The 16,642-nt window shown below is 34.2% G+C and overlaps 2 protein-coding genes across 2 annotated transcripts; both read left to right on the plus strand.

The window, feature by feature from the left end:
- The first annotated feature begins 152 nt into the window (after nucleotides 1-152).
- LOC105954834 (RWD domain-containing protein) lies at nucleotides 153-5,195 on the plus strand. The gene is made up of 7 exons (XM_012978524.2): nucleotides 153-413; nucleotides 1,195-1,233; nucleotides 1,543-1,680; nucleotides 1,934-2,073; nucleotides 2,189-2,292; nucleotides 2,702-2,811; nucleotides 4,210-5,195. The coding sequence occupies exons 1-7, from the start codon at nucleotides 276-278 to the stop codon at nucleotides 4,585-4,587; spliced, it is 1,047 nt and encodes a 348-aa protein (XP_012833978.2). The 5' UTR covers nucleotides 153-275; the 3' UTR covers nucleotides 4,588-5,195.
- An 8,854-nt stretch (nucleotides 5,196-14,049) lies between these two features.
- Nucleotides 14,050-15,713, plus strand: DAD1 (alpha/beta-Hydrolases superfamily protein). Its single transcript, XM_088815080.1, has one exon. The coding sequence runs from the start codon at nucleotides 14,158-14,160 to the stop codon at nucleotides 15,511-15,513; it is 1,356 nt and encodes a 451-aa protein (XP_088671206.1). The 5' UTR covers nucleotides 14,050-14,157; the 3' UTR covers nucleotides 15,514-15,713.
- The last annotated feature ends 929 nt before the right edge of the window (nucleotides 15,714-16,642 follow it).

The raw sequence follows: 16,642 nt of genomic DNA on the forward strand, positions 1-16,642 counted from the left end.
TAACTAATAATGTTGATAATTGTTTCAAATTCATTAACGCCATATTTATCATATTAAATTAATGAAATATAATATATTTTTTTGTTTAATTAAAAACACGTTCTTTGAATTATTTACATGCCATATAAATAGAGGATTATATTCAGTTCTTAATTCATCAATTAACTGATGGACTTTTCATAATTAAGGCCGACCCACAAAACCAGTTGGCAATCGGCAAACCCCAACCAATAAACCCACCGCCACCGCCACCGCCACCGCCACCGCTGCTGTAGATGGCGGAAGAAGAAGTGGAAGCAGAATTGGAGGCAGTCCAGGCGGTGTACGGCGACGATTGCCACGTCATCGAAGCTTACCCTCCCCATCTGCACGTCCACCTTAAACCGCGTACCGCTGAAATCTCCTCTCAGCAGGTATCTCCATTTACTTCCGGCTAAAAATTGTTCGTTCCAGAAATTGTTCAGTTTATAGTATTATTTACTCCCTAGCTGTACCTCTTTCTGTCTTTTTATGATTGAATTGCACATATAGATTTTTGATTCGATGATTACTTGTTGTGGTATTGTTAATTTGTGTGTTTTTCTTTTATATAATTGTGGCCTTTTTGTCGTTTGCTTTTGCTGAGAAAACGCTGTGATAGTTTACTTTGCAACAGTTGAGGGTGAACACATGATTTCTGAATAAGGAATACGAGTTTTTAGTCTGAAATCCATTAAAATTGATATTTCCTATGCTTTGGTATTGATAAAATTGTGAGATAGGAACTTCTTATGAAACGAAAACGAATGTCTCTATAATCTATATCCTTACAGTATGCGTCTACATGATAGGACACTTGCCCTTTCACCAAGATAAGAACTTCACCATTCTAATCTTCGCTTGGGAGATTCTCTAATTGCACCACTTTTGATCGGTTCATCAAACAGGTCATATGTATTTCATGGTAGGCTTATGTAATTAGAGGACCAAATAACAGCCAATTGAGTGAGTTGTTTGTTTGTTTTTCTTTCAATTTTTTTTTTCTTTTCTGTTAGGCCTCCTTATTTGTGCCAGATGTATGTGACTAATTTGTTTTTTTTGTTTTACTCTTGTTACGTGCTTCATTATTTATTTTTTATGTTATGTATTGATGCTGGTCACATCGAAACAATTTAATTAAAAGGTGAGCTAATACTATTGATGGTGCTTTTGCAGTTTGTCGAAGCAACTATTGGGATGCGGGCTGGTCCTCAGGTAACAATACATGCCATAGTACATATTTTGACGCACACCTAGTATATGCTTCAACCTTTTTACTGAATAAGATTTTGTGCTTGAACAATCACAGTTTGTTCGTACATGAGTTGCTATTCGCTAATGGCTGAAGGAGTTCCTTTCCTGTCATTCTTTTGATATTCTTCAGGATTGTTTTTATTTTTTTTAATTTGTTTTTTAACCTAGGGCATTTTTCTTAGCAATCTTGTATCTATGAAACATTAATTATCAATGGATAAGAGCAAAACCTCGGTGAACTTATTATTGTCAACTATTTTTTTCTGTCAGTACCCTGAAGAGCCGCCGGAGATTAGTATTATTGATTCCAAGGGTCTTGATGAGCAGAGGCAGAAACATCTTCTATCTAGCATCCGTGGCAAAGCTTTTGAACTCATTTCCTGTTTAATGCTCGTGACACTTTGTGAGGTAATAAAGTATGCACTTTTAAGTCAATTTGCTTATTTTTATCTATTGTGTGTGTGGGTGCCAATTATTATGGTTTATTTGTGGCTTGATTTTTTATTAAGAAGTGCATACTAGTGGCCTTGCTCCTTTTTAATTTAGTTTTTAACATTGTACTTTCCACACATTGATTACAACCATAAGCTTTATACATATGGAGTATACTCTTATGAAAAATATCCATTTCAAGATGTTAATACCTCCATGATCTATTTAGGAAGCAGTGGAGAGGCTCTCTAGTATGAACCACCCTGATGGAGACTGCCCATTATGTTTACATCCATTACTTGATGAAGATGGCGGTAGCAATTCGTTACCCTTTATGCAGTTAATGTCTTGTTTCCATTGCTTTCATTGGTAAGTACACTTGTGGTCTTTTATTCTCTTTGGTTACAGATAGATACTTCCATCTCATCGAAAAGAGAGTCTGAATTTTGTCAAATTGGCATTTTATGTTCTCCTACTATTGTAGTGATTGCATAATCAGATGGTGGAATTGGATCCACCTGCAAAGTGAAAAAGAGGTTACGAGTTCATCGTCTTCAACTTCCCGTAGGACTACACAATACCAACAAGGTGTGTTTCCATGTAGTGTAGACTTGGATATTGTCTTTTTTACTGGCAATAGTTTCTCTTAACTATTAGGACTTTGCATTTGGTAAAATCTGACGATACCAAACCCAGTCAGTTCAAGTTGGCACACCCAAATAATGCACCAGATGGTAAATCGGATTTGATAACAAATTAAATTACTAGGTTCATTTTGGTTCCGATTTTTTCTTATTATCCCTTGTTTTTTGGTAAGCCAAATTTGGGGAAAAAAAAGGATCCTAATAAGTTGAACTAGCAGAGACTGAATTTTGCCCCACCCTCCTCTCCAAATAATATGAACTCCTTTGTGTTTGATTTTTTTTTCAATGTAAACTGAAATTTGCTGAGTTGTTCATAACACTAAATTGTGATACGTGATTGTTGTCTTGCACAGATCGCAAAATGATGGAAGAAAGTATGGGGACATGTCCGGTCTGTCGTAAAGTTTTTCTTGCCAAGGATATTGAACATGTGCTCAACCTTGTTGGGACTGGTGGCCGTTTGGTACGTCAAATGAGCAGAATACCTGTTATTATTATTGTTATTTTTTTTCTTCTTATGTTGTACCTTCTTAAACAATGCTATTCAGTTTTAATACTTAAGAGCATCATTGCTATCACTTATGGTTCTTTCCATCAAGTTTTTCGTGGAACATCTGTTATAAGCAAACTTGGTTTTTTTGGGGGTGAGATTTAATTCTGTAAAAGCCCATTACTGCTTGGAGAAAAAGTTTTATGAGTCCATTGAGTTGCTGGTGCTGCTATTCTTTCTTTGCCAGTAAATCAAACGGGATTATGACCAATATAGTACTATAATTGTCCAGAAACATAATTTTTTTTTTTTTTTTGGTATTTTAGGGAAGGGTTGATTTAGCAATTCTTGTTGATTGCCACTTTCATTTAGTAATCTAGGATGAGTGGGGGGGATTTGCATCAATTGATATGATTTCCCTGTTAATAACCTCGTACTATTCTTGCTAAGCAACTTCCTTTAATGTTATGACACGACTTCATAGTAGCTGGCAAAATGTTTATTAATCGTCACGGCGTAATGCTACTAGAAGGGAGGTTTTGTTTTAATCTGATAACTGGACCACCATGTTCAGGTCGATGATTCAGTTTATGAAGTACTTTACAATATGATCATAAAATTCCTGAGAGCTACTGATCCTTTCATTAACGACATATTTCTAAGCTGATTACGTTTAACGGTTAATTACGTGATTTAATTGACCAAGTTTCTATGGTTTGTGTTTGTACCAAGGTGGTATGTTGGGAACCACACAAAGCTCAATGATTATGTTGTTATGGTCCCTCTGAGCTGCTTTGAGTGAAATTGCACAAGTAAATAATCAGTCGGTAGCTAGTGAATAAGGCAGTATTTACCAGAAAATTCTAGCTGGTAATGCAAACTGAATCTGCTAAAAAAATGTCTTCTACATCGTATTGTTGACGAAGCAGGCATATTATAATGCTGACAAGGATTTACTGATGATGTTCAAATACTGTGTCAACGTTATTAAGACTTTATGTAAACAAACTTGCGAGCTGTAATTTCTATCAACAGTTTAATTGCATGGATAAAATTACTCACCTGAATAGTTTTCTTTTATTTCTTTTACTGGGAGATTTGGCTTGTTTTCCCTTACAATTCTCGGATCAAATGTGTTAAGAGCAATCAATTATCAGGTTTCCCTGGATACACCAATAGTATTCATAGTCACATGATAGTGGTACGTAAGTTTTGTACATGTAGAAGGACAACATATCAGTCAGTTTATTTGGTTATCAGAGCTAATTTAACTCCCTATAGCAGCTATATTTCATCCCTCATATCAATTTGATGTATTGGATATTTTCTTTTCACGTGAAGACAAATAATTGACATTTTTGGTTATTGCAGGATTCCGATGGGGTCGATATTGATGGAGACGTTCTTCATTCTGAATCTGAAAAGATTAGGAGACAAAAATTTGAGGCCATATTAAAACTTCAAGAAGAAAACAGTGGCTTGATTGAAACCAAGAAAACTGAGGTCCTATTGCCTGGTATGTTTCTTCCCCAATCAATCCCCTTACCCTCGACAGAATCTGACGCGATATCTGGTGAGCCACAAAATAGAAGTTCGACCGTCAAATCCGATACAATTCCAGAAAGTTCCAATAATAGGCCCCGCCCCAGAAAGAACAAAAATCCTAATATGAGGAAGCACAGGACTCAAAGTTCGAGTAACCAAGTAAGACACTGGATTAGGAAAGACGGTAATGTTTCAGAAAATTAAGTAAATTATTCGTATTTACTATTTTTTGGAGGTTCTTAAGTTATAAAAAAAAAAAAAAGATTAAGCACATTGCGGATATCTTATCTTTTTTTCAGCATTGATATGGAGATTGCTATAATTCACCGATTGATTGCCTGTGTAATTTTCTTGTCTGAATTTTGCGTGACATACCGGTAAAGAATTAAATCCAACATACTATTAGGAAGTTAATGCTTTGGGCCTCTCTCCCAGCTAACTGATAATGAATTCGAACGGACAACGGGCAGATATCTGTGCAATTATGCTGAATTATTGACAGTAATGATGGGTTGAATTGATAGGTAGAGCTGACTTGCACAGATGTTCTTGTCCCGAGATTTTTGAGTTTTTTGTCCGAATAGAAGTTCTTTTTCGACAAGCCAAGGTGGATTTTGTTATTATTTATTTGTGGTGAAAATAGTTTTTAATCTGCTTATCGTACTATTTTTTTATAAGTCCTTCGTTTAAGGCTATGGAGGCAGTGTTGAGCCTGTTATAAGATGCTCAATTTTATTGCTCGGAGTATTTGGTTGTATTGTGATGCAAGTTTCTGGTAAGTATGTATGTGATATTTCCTTTTTTTTTTTGGTGCATTTATATTTTACATAGTTTAAGGTATTTATTCTGGTGGAGCATATATATATATAGGGCAAATTACGGCCACCCCTCTGAGGTAAGGTGAAATTACGAAAACCCCCCTCTTGTTTGGTTGGGTAATTAGAACCACCTCCAACTATGTATTGTCTCATACGTCTACCCTTACGGTGTCAAATTTACATACTGAATGAGGGATCTTTCGTAAGAAACTACAAGTTCAGGGGGTGGTTGTAATTACCCAAATATGAAGGGATTTTTTTCGTAATTTGACCTCACCTCAAGGGGTGGCCGTAATTTGCCATATGTATACCATGTGGGGTCCAAATTAGCCAATGTAGAGTATTTTAGAGATTGCATTAGTAAATGCTCCTGCCATTCAGTGAAAGGGGTTATTATTCGAATGTCGAAACCTGTGATTTCCTAGGCCTGTCGGGTTTTTTTCCAAATATCTTTTTATTATTATTTCCGATTGGGTCTTTTGTTATGAATTGACTTTTACAAAATAAATTGTGTTATTATGTGTAGATCAATGATTTATATAGATATGTATTCCCCTTTGACAAAAATTGCAGTAAGAACGAAATAGAATTGCAAAGAGCAACACTGTGCCTTGATAATAATGGCTAATATATAGCCACCCAATAAAAAGTCGACGACTCATCTTCGCCTTTGTCGTGCAATAATCGTATCTCAATCATTGATTTCTGTAGTATGCCACACTTCTCAGTTAATCATTTACTGATGATATTTCGGAGACTATTCTCTCTCGGTTACTTCTTTCCTTTCGATGAAAGTATTTTATGAAGTACTTGTCAGTACTATTGCCTGTGAACCAGGTTTTTGGAGATGGCTAATTGGGGGTGGATGCGGTGTTGTGTGTTTTACGATTATGTAGATGCTATATTCGATGAAATAAATCGTGTGATTCTGCACCAGTGATCTGTACATAATAATGCACGTATCAATGTGTGTGTCTGTCTGCTTAGTAAGTGGTTATCTGCATAAATTTATGATGCAAAATAACCCGACGTTTTTCACTAGATGTAGTATCTCATAGACCGTATTTTACAAAATAATAATAATTGCAGCCCTATAAAATTGCTCAAATAATTCAAATGTCATTTCCTATATTGGAAAAAAGGGCTACCTACAAAATAATTCTGTGGCCCCTTGTGTTGTCTAAAAATTGTTTTCAACCACTAATTTTCATTTAGGAAAATATATTATAATGAGATTTTATTATAATATTAATAATTTTTATTTTGGTTTCAAAGCCCTTTGATTTTTTCATTATTCAAACTACCGACATATTTCGGGCAAAATACACTTTACACCCTTGTACTTCAAAAAATACACTTAGCTGCCTTCAATTAAACGGTCAACCAATTGGGCCATTTAATTGGTGTTAGTAGTAAAATATTTTTAATAATTCTTAATAAACAACATCTTATTTTTATTTAAGATAAATATTTATTTTTATACTATGAATAAATCAAATAGATATTAATGCATGACATATTATTTACAATTATGTGCACTGTTTAAAGTGCATCTATCAGGTATAGTGTTGCTTGCCATTCTGTTTCATTTATTTCTATTCTCAGAATTCTTTTCAATTATTGCATTAAATGATTTCTGGAAATTATTACTGAAATAAATGAAATTTCTGTTGCTTGTGTCTTGTCCCATTTGACCCAAGCCCAGAGAGTTCCTTTAGCCCTGTTATGCTGTCCTAACTCCTAAGTATCTGCTAAGCCCATTAAGTATTTCTATTTAATTAATCACTGATTTATTATTATTATTATTATTATTAATTTTTTTCATTTTATTATTATTATCATTTATTTTTCACAAAATCAAGTTAATTTGTACCTCTATTAGATTTACAAGATACAAGAGCTCAATGGGCCCAATAATTATATCACTGCCCTAAAACTTAAATAAAGAAAGGGATAATTAGCTATACCCCTTATTTCAAACTTATATAGGTAGGAGTCCAACCTATTAGATCAATACAACTGCAGGTCCTTTGACTAAAAAAACCAATTAAATGAAATAAAATCAATATGATATGGACATAAACACCCTTAAACAATAAATTATTTATTTATGGAAGTCTTTAATTACGTAAATTGTGAGAATAAATCCCATATATCACGTCATAAGATTTGGAAAGGAGTTATGAACGTGGTTGAAAGAAAAAAAACTCATCTTGGAATGGAGTTTATGAAACGTGGTTGATTCATCTTTGACAACACTCTTATTTTGTTTCGCAAAATCTCTGGTTTAGATTTCGAGATTGAAATTCGAATTCAAACTTTTGATTCAATTTGGCAGGCATTAAATTAAATTTTGTGATTTTTTTAGGGTTGATGGTGCAAGATTGAAGGAGAAGATGACCATACAGAATGTGATTGAGCCCGATTCACATATTTTCTCTTTATTTGCTCATCAGGAGAAGATTTCATTTCATTTAGTTTTTTTTTTCTTCGTGCAAATCAAAACGAGTACAAAATGGCTCGCTCGTTCTTCGCCGCTAAATTCATTCCTTCTTTCATCGCCAGAGCAGTTCCGTTTCTAGAGGCTCAAGGACATCGACTAAATCTGATAATCTTGAGACGAAAATTGTATTTGTTGTTTGCTATTTTTTTTACAATTGTTGTTATATATATTTTTTTTTGTTGTTAGTATGGTACTATTTGCACTTTGCTTTTAATTCTTGCAGTTTATGTATATAATGTGTTTTTTGCTCGAATATATTTTTACACTTTTGCTGCTTTTATGTACTATTTTAAGTTTTTTTTTCATACTTGATTGTCACTGTTAATATCTGTTCTGTAAATATCAAACTTTAAACATCCACTCATAATACAAACATCAAACAACAAAACATCATTTTATAATGTCCATATCGAACAACAAACATCAAGCTGTTTTTCATTTATTTATGTCAATTTGCACATTTTTCGATGTTGGTGGATTTTTTGTTTTGCGTTTTGCTGTTTCTAGCAGACTATATTTTACACTATGATGTTATATTTTTTTTTTTTGAGTTGTTAGCGTAATATTGTCTACACTTTTGACGCCATATATTTATTTTTGCAGTTGGTATTGTATTATTTGAACTTTGCCTTTTCTTTTTGCAGTTTGAATATAAATTGCAATAGCAAAATGCAAACTATAACAGCGAAATGAAGACTAAAACCTTGTGAGAATTTTGTTGCAGCAGTGTATAGCATAACAAAAATCGACTAAAGCCCTGTGACACTTTGCCTGTTTTTTTAACAATTTACTAAATTTATAAGAAATTATGAATTGGCAAGCATATACCAATACACAAAATAACTGCATGAATTTGGAATATATTAGAAAATAGTTCATATCAAAATCCAACAAAAATATAATGCCACAAATATAAACATAAGTTCTGCTAAACATAACTAAATGTCATTAAAAAATTCTAATTAAACTCAACGGTATCCTCGTCGTTCAAGAACTGATAATTAAAAGTTTTTCGAGTGCGATAATCCCACTTGCTGCAGTTTTTCTCACTAATGGTTGTTGCATGCACAACTGCCTTGCCATATACAAGACAAAAATCCCACAATCAACCAAATCTGGTTTTTATTGAGGCGATGTCGAAACATAATATGGCTTCGTGCTACCGTGCAAATAGATTTGGCTTGATTCATCGTTTCTTTCCTCTTTTTGAAGAGGCAAATGATCCATCTACTTTCCTCTCCCCCTTCATCAAATCAACTGTTCAATTGAAAGGAAAAAAAAAATATTGCATAACCATGTCGGTACTTATAATCCATGTACATCAATTGTTTGAAACAATAAAATGCAATTTAAAAAGCACAAGATGACTAAGAATATACCAAAGTTCAAATGAAATATACAATATCAAAGATTACATCATATATGCAAAATGCATAATGCAAAATAAACATCAAAGTGCAAAATACAAAATGCAAAATGAACATCAAAGTGCAAAATACACTACGCTAGAAGCAACAAATTGCAAACAAAAATAAAACAACGAAATCGAATATATGTTGCAATCGACACCAGAAAATAACATGAACAAAAAAAAAACCCATGTATCACAAAACAGCAAAGTGAAAACACAAAATAATGTAACACAAACCAGAAAACTCCAAACAAACAATCAAGGAATTTAGGAGGAAAAAGACAAATTTAACAAAATACTCCAAATGGCCGAAAAGCACAAAAGACGAAAAAAAAAACCGCAATCGAAATCTCAAAAGATGAAACAAAAACGCAAAACAACGGGCAAAATATTGTAACTCGAACGGTAAAATCCAAACAAAAAATAATGTCAAAACAAAAAATAAAAATAAAAATTACATGGGGTTAAAACCTCTAATTTGCATCTTTCACTTATGTTATAAAAATAAGCCATTGCATTCCGTCAATGAATCGCCATTAAAGACATTTAAAAAACCACAAATCAAATGACCTGTACGTTTCAATTTTGCACTATCCTCTAGGATATGTTTTTTTTGTTGGCGATTTGCAGAAGTTATAGAGATTCCATCGTTCTCGAGAACTAGGGTTATAGAGATTGCATTGAAGAAAAGGCGGCAGGGAAAAGTTTTGTTTTTCGAGAGATTAACGGTGGAAAAATACATTTTTGGGAGGATTTGCAATTGACGTTTTGCAGCACGATTTATGCTAAAACCGATTTTTGTGGAGGATTAATAGGAATAAGAATACACTTTTCCTATTTTTGCTAAAGGGCAAATCAGCCATAAAAAGTAGTAGGGGGTTATAGGAATATTGGACTTATGATTTGGATTTTAACCACTATAATCTAATAATGGACGGTCTATAGAAAATTACCCCATAAATAAATCGTTTTTTTTTTATGTAAATAATTTCTTCCACCTAAAACCTTCCGTTACAAAAAAAATTCTCTCGATTAAAAAAATAAATTTTCTATTATACTTTTGATTTTAAAAAATGTTTTAACCTATATTTGATTTTTATATTTTTAAAGATAAAATTATTTTAATTCTTTTGGGACCATTATGGCCCTATAACTTAAAAATATATTTTACAATCCACTTAAATAACAATTCTAATTGATAATTATTGATTTCTATTTAATATTATCAGCAAAATTTTCTTGTCTTTCTGTCAAATTCATCAGCCTCCAAATGGAACAGTTGAAAGAATTAAGATATTTATAAAATAAACTATTCTTTCTTAGCATGAAACTGTTTTAATTAAAGTGTCACGTTTATTTTTCTCTTTTGTTCATTGGAATTTGATCACAAGTTATATCTGCTCAAAATTATAAAACAGATAAGCAATTAATTATCAAACATCCGATCATTCTAATTATGGCAAAGACAGCCAAAATGCTAAAAGATAAAAGGTTTCTCTTGTAGATTTTAGTTTAAAGGGCAAATTACAGCCACCTCTTTAGTATAAGGTCAAATTACGAAAATAGTCAATCATGTTTGGATAATTACAACAACTCCATCAACTACGTATTGTATCACACGTCCACATCCACGGTGTCAAATTTACCGACTGGATGAGGGGTTTTTTCGTAAGAAAATACATAGTTGAAGGAGGTAGATGTAATAACCCAAAGATGAGATTTTTTTCTTTGTAATTTGATCGTAAAATTTTCTTACGTTTGTATAAAACTAAAAACCTCGAAACAAAAGTCGCAATAGCTACTCCCTCCGTTCGATGAAATCTATCACTTTTGAGACTTTTTTTTTTTTTTTAATATTTGTCACTTTAGAATTTCAATACTCTGTTAATTACACAATTTTCAGTTTTACCTTTTATTAAATCTCTCCAACACTCTCTCTTATATTAATTAGTGGACAAAGTTATTTTAGAGTAATAACATACATTTTTTTGAAAATCAACCATATTTAATACATTATTTACTTCTCATACATTTTTTTAATAGAAAATTGAAAACCGGCGTTTAAAAAAATATATGGGACTTAATTCACACAAACTATTTTTTAAAATAACAAAAAATAATACATGGAATTCCACATTCCACACTAGAGAAACATAATAAAAATTAAATGTTCAAATGTGCCCAAAGTCACATGCAAAATTTTGTGGCATGCACTAATATTTAAGCATGAATAATTTACCTCATTTTATTTTATTTTTTGTCTCTTTTTTTTATTGATAAATCATGAATAATTTTACCTCATTTAATTTTATTTTTTGCCTCTTATTTAATAAAGTAAATTTGGATTCTCTCCAAAAGGGAATGTTTCTCACCCTAGTTAGCCCCAACCAGCCTCGTGCCCTTATAAAACATTTCGACATTACAAAAAAAAAAAAATCATTTCAATGCAAAGTGACCATTTAATTTCTACACACTGTCCTAAATTTCACTCAAATTGGGAATATATGTAATAATTAATCAATTTACAGTATAACCTCGATAAATAAAAAATCTTCATTGCTTAAATAATAATTTCTCCCGGTCTCGACTCGGTGAAATTGTATTGAATTATTAGTTCGATAATTTAATATTTCGCTATATTAATAGAATTTTGCTAGTCCAGAATTTATTAATTTATAGAGGTTTAACTGTAGTGAATGAAATGACAATAAAAATCAAAATATCTCCCTCGTGTGCTCCTGTGCATGCATGCTTCACTATCTTGAATTCGATGTTGATTGTTAACTAATTAATAAGCTTTGAAATTAAATAGTTAGCCCAAATATATATATATATATATATATATATATATATATATATATATATATATATATATATATATATATATATATATATATATATATATATGAATTTATTTAGTACTTGAAATATGAACTAAAGAAATGAAGTATTCATGTTGTATTTTTTCTCCCCATTTTATTTTTCTCTTTAATAAAAAAAAATTAAAAAATTATATCATTTTTTTTGTTTTCAATTAATATAGTTGAAATTATTTATAAATGGTAGATGTGATTTAATTAATTGAGAATAAATTTGAATAAATGAATTTAGAAAACCACATGGAAGCATATAAAACACAACCTAATTGAACTTAGCATGTGAAAAATACATATGGCCTCGCAAATATTTCACTTTTTGGTCTATTAAATATCCCATAGACAATGCCAGCACTCTCTACATCTTACTCACCAATTTTGTTCTATTTAACATTCATCACCCCGTTTTTTGTGTTTATTTCACTTTAATTCATTAAATGTGGTTGTCACTTTTATTTCACTTTTTAATTTATATAAATATTTAGGTGGCATTTTCAAAAGCTTTATTTAAAAATACAAGTAAGTGATAATGTTGTGATTTAAGTTGATGTCAAGTGGTTAATATTAAAACATTGGATTGTTTGAAAAAAAATATATATTGAAAATCAACTTACATATAAAAGACAAGTTGATTGCTGCTTTTCAATTTTGCAAAAACTTAAAAACAGATTATGAGAGAAAAAAAAAAGTTCATAATCTATTTTTAAAAATCTCAACTGATTTCGTGATGGTAAATTGGTGCAATGTCTTATAATCGAAAACTAAAAGTCGCAATATTTGAATTTCAACTGCAACAAAGATTGGTTTATTGTGAAGCAAGCCCAAGTCCACTAACAAAGTGTTTAGTTACCATAATTTATATTTTTCGATCAAATATTTGTCGGGTCAGGTTATATGGCTTTTTTGGTGCAAATTAGAATTCTCCAAACTACTAGTGAGAAAGTAATTAACTTTTTAATTTTACAATAAAAAAAAGAAAAAAAAAATTAGATTTTAATCTTTGCTGAATAGACAGTTGGTTACGTGGCAGTAAACTCTTGGCCATTTGTTGCTGTCAGGAAAATATTGACAGAGATCGTAGACCTTCAGTCCACACTCTCCGGCCAGATGATTGAATCTGAGCCGTTGATTCCAATCTATGTGGGTCCCACACCCCCTCTCCATTTTTGACTGACTAATGGGCCCACAGCAAAGCAGTTTCTGTTTTTCCAGTTATACACATCGTTTTGTCCCTACCAACCGTAACACAATTCATTAATCATTATTTAATTATATTATTATACATCTCTTTCTTTCTCCCCTCTCTATAAATGTATACACACACACACACACAATTTATATAACTATGTTCTCACACAACAAATCTCATTAGTTCTTCTCTTTGCAATAAATAGTCTTGAATAGGTGTGGTGCAAAAGGCAACGAGTGTGAAGTATCACTGAGTTGACTCGACTCGGAAAAAGAAATTATCTACCTAAAAATGTACAGATGCTCCAGTTGTGAACCGGATCCCCGATATTGACTCTTATACTACTTGTAGAACTTCACGCGCGATTAGTATTCAGCACACAGAAACATCCACAATATTCGATTGCAGGCTGTTCATACTCGAGTCTCTCAGCAACAAGTGCAGGAGGCGCGCTCCCTCTCTCTTCCAGCTTTGTTTGAATTTTCCAATCTGACTCTGGAAATTCCCCTTTAGAATAAGCTATTAAGGTTAGGAATCGACGAATAGGTTATGGATAAGATTTACACAGTCAATTTTATTTATATGACGAATTAACTAGAGGGGCGGGAATAAAATATCACTTGGATTGAGAAAAAAAAAAAAGGTATAAATGAAACCGTAACTAATTCACATGGGAGTATGTATTAACTATTAACTATCCAATTCAATAAATACGTGTGTTAGATGGGTTTAATGACGTGGAATAAAATAAAACACTAATTTTAGAATAAATGATTAATGATGGTAGACTTTATTGACGTGGACACATTAGCATATACCTTTTTGCCACTATAAAGAACCCAAATTCATGGCTCTCCAAAATCGTGTACAATTAATTCATTTCTATAGTGAGAGAGAGTGGGGTTATTTCCCAATTACACAACTCTCACATATACATTCACACTTCTTTGAATTCCCAAAAAGAAAAAATTAAATCCATGAGGATCACAACTTTTAAATGTGTACGGCCATGCACCTCACCAAATCCCACACCCCACCACCAGCACCACCACCAGATTGGCGGCGCCACCAGCACAACCTATAAGCCCGCCAAATGCAAGAAAACCCCCGCCCCCACTGCGGTGAAAGCGCAATCCCCCGTGACGAATCGGAAGATGATAAAAAACACGATGAAGTTCGGGGAGAATTGGACGGACTACCAAGGGGGAAAGAATTGGGAAGGGTTGCTCGACCCGTTGGACGAGAATCTCCGATCGGAGATCATACGGTACGGCCACTTTGTCGAGGCGGCCTACCGCTCCTGCGACTTCGACCAGTCGTCCCCTTCCTATGCGACTTGCCGCTACACTAAGCGGAAGCTTCTTAAAGAAACGGGGTTTTCCGACACGGGCTATAGAGTCACCAAGTACCTGACGGCCACGTCAGGTATACAGCTCCCAGGGTGGGCCGAGCGCGGCCCACCCTGGATGGCTGTCCAATCCAGCTGGATCGGGTACGTCGCTGTCTGTCAGGATCGGGAGGAGATTTCTAGGCTCGGGAGGAGGGATGTTGTGATTGCGCTACGTGGGACGGCGACGGGGTTGGAATGGCTCGAGAATTTACGGGCAACTTTGACCCCGTTGTCGGGTTCGGATTCGGGTTCGGGTTTGGGTTCGGATACCGAGCCTATGGTGGAGAGTGGGTTTTTGAGTTTGTACACTTCGAGTGTGGGCAACCGGAGGAGTTTGCAGAGTATGGTGAGGGAGGAGATAGGGAGGGTTTTGGAGAAGTACGGCGACGAGCCGCTGAGCTTCACCTTCACCGGCCACTCACTTGGGGCGGCGCTGGCCACGCTGGCGGCGTACGATATCAAGAGGAGCTTCCAGAACTCGCCGCTGGTGACGGTGATCTCCTTCGCCGGGCCGCGCGTGGGGAACTGGAGATTCCGGTGCGGCCTGGAGGAGCAGGGGACGAAGGTGCTGCGCATCGTCAACTCCGACGACGTCGTTACGAAGGTGCCCGGGTTCGTCATCGACAACAACGAGGGCGGCGGCGGCGGCGCCGCCGCCGCCGCCGAGCAGCAGGAGTCCCGGGCGCGGCCCGGCGGCAGTTACACGGCGGCGGCGGCTGCCAGCTTCGCCGGGTGGGTGCAGAAGCTGGTGGAGGACACGCAGTGGGTGTACGCCGACGTAGGGTGCGAGCTGCGGCTGAGCAGCCGGGACTCGCCGGACCTGAACGGGATCAGCATTGCCACGTGCCACGAGCTGAAAACGTACCTACACCTTGTTAATGGTTTTGTCGGGTCGAACTGCCCATTTAAAGCCACCGCGAGAAAAATGATGTGCACAAAGTGAAAGTTTAAATTAGCTTAACTACTTAATTAATTAGTACTAACTAACTAAAAACTCAATTTAATTAATTAATAAGTTAACCCAATTTTTTTAATTTTAATTCCAATTTCTCTCTTTCTTTCGGGCATCAACTGATGTACATAGTGATTAATTAGTGTAAAGAAAAAGATTAGTGAAATTCGAATAAATAATTCTATATTAGAGTAGCTGCATGCCCTATTGAAAAAAAGTAGTGGTTATTTGCCTGGTTTTTTTTAGGGTTGTAGAAAATATGCAGCAACATAGAAATGTTATTGTACCAATAACCAAAAGTTGTAACCCATTATGTACATTATTTCATTTTGGACTTGTTTGTTTGGTAAGATAAATCAACAATTTATTAAATTTATATGATATTATATCATTTGATATAATGTTAATTAGGCCAATATTTTTTTTGGAACGTTTCAAAATTATTGATGATTGAGCTATTATTTAATTTATTAGAGAATTGTGCATATGAATATGAACCTCCACTATTTTGAAAATGAGACGAGGATATATTAAACACTACTCTTTTATCGAACTCGTGACTTTGGCTGGATAACACGTGTATGATTTCAGACGCTATCAGTTGTTTTAAAACCAATTGGTGTTCAGAAATGCGCAAATCCTAGTTTTATAGTGCATTCAACAGGCACAAGTGTCCACGATATTTGATTGTGGGCCGTCCGTACCCGGACATTCCCCCTTTGGATAATTACTGCAAAACCCAAGCATATAACTTCTATTATAAATATTAGCGAAAAACTCTTATTTAGCAAACTACGTCCTAAAAATTTCACGATTTAATGCGTGCTAATAAAAATACATTATATTAGGGTCTTGTTCGTATTTATAATATGGGATTTTTTTTAGTAATTCGATATAATACATTGGTAGTAAAAACATGTAATTATAAAATTCTTCATATATACAACCACTAAACCTTGATTATCTAAGTTCTATCGAGACTTTTTCCATTATCGTGAGAGGTCGTATGAATTTCTTCGGATACATGTGTGTATTCAGTAGCAGAACCATCATACAGCCGCTAGGCGGAGGCACGGTCCCTGAATGTTTCTCAAATTTCTATTACTTTACGTACAATTAT

This window comes from Erythranthe guttata, chromosome 2 (assembly GCF_056151865.1).
Source record: "Erythranthe guttata isolate IM_541 chromosome 2, IM_541, whole genome shotgun sequence".
Classification (NCBI taxonomy): Eukaryota; Viridiplantae; Streptophyta; class Magnoliopsida; order Lamiales; family Phrymaceae; genus Erythranthe; species Erythranthe guttata.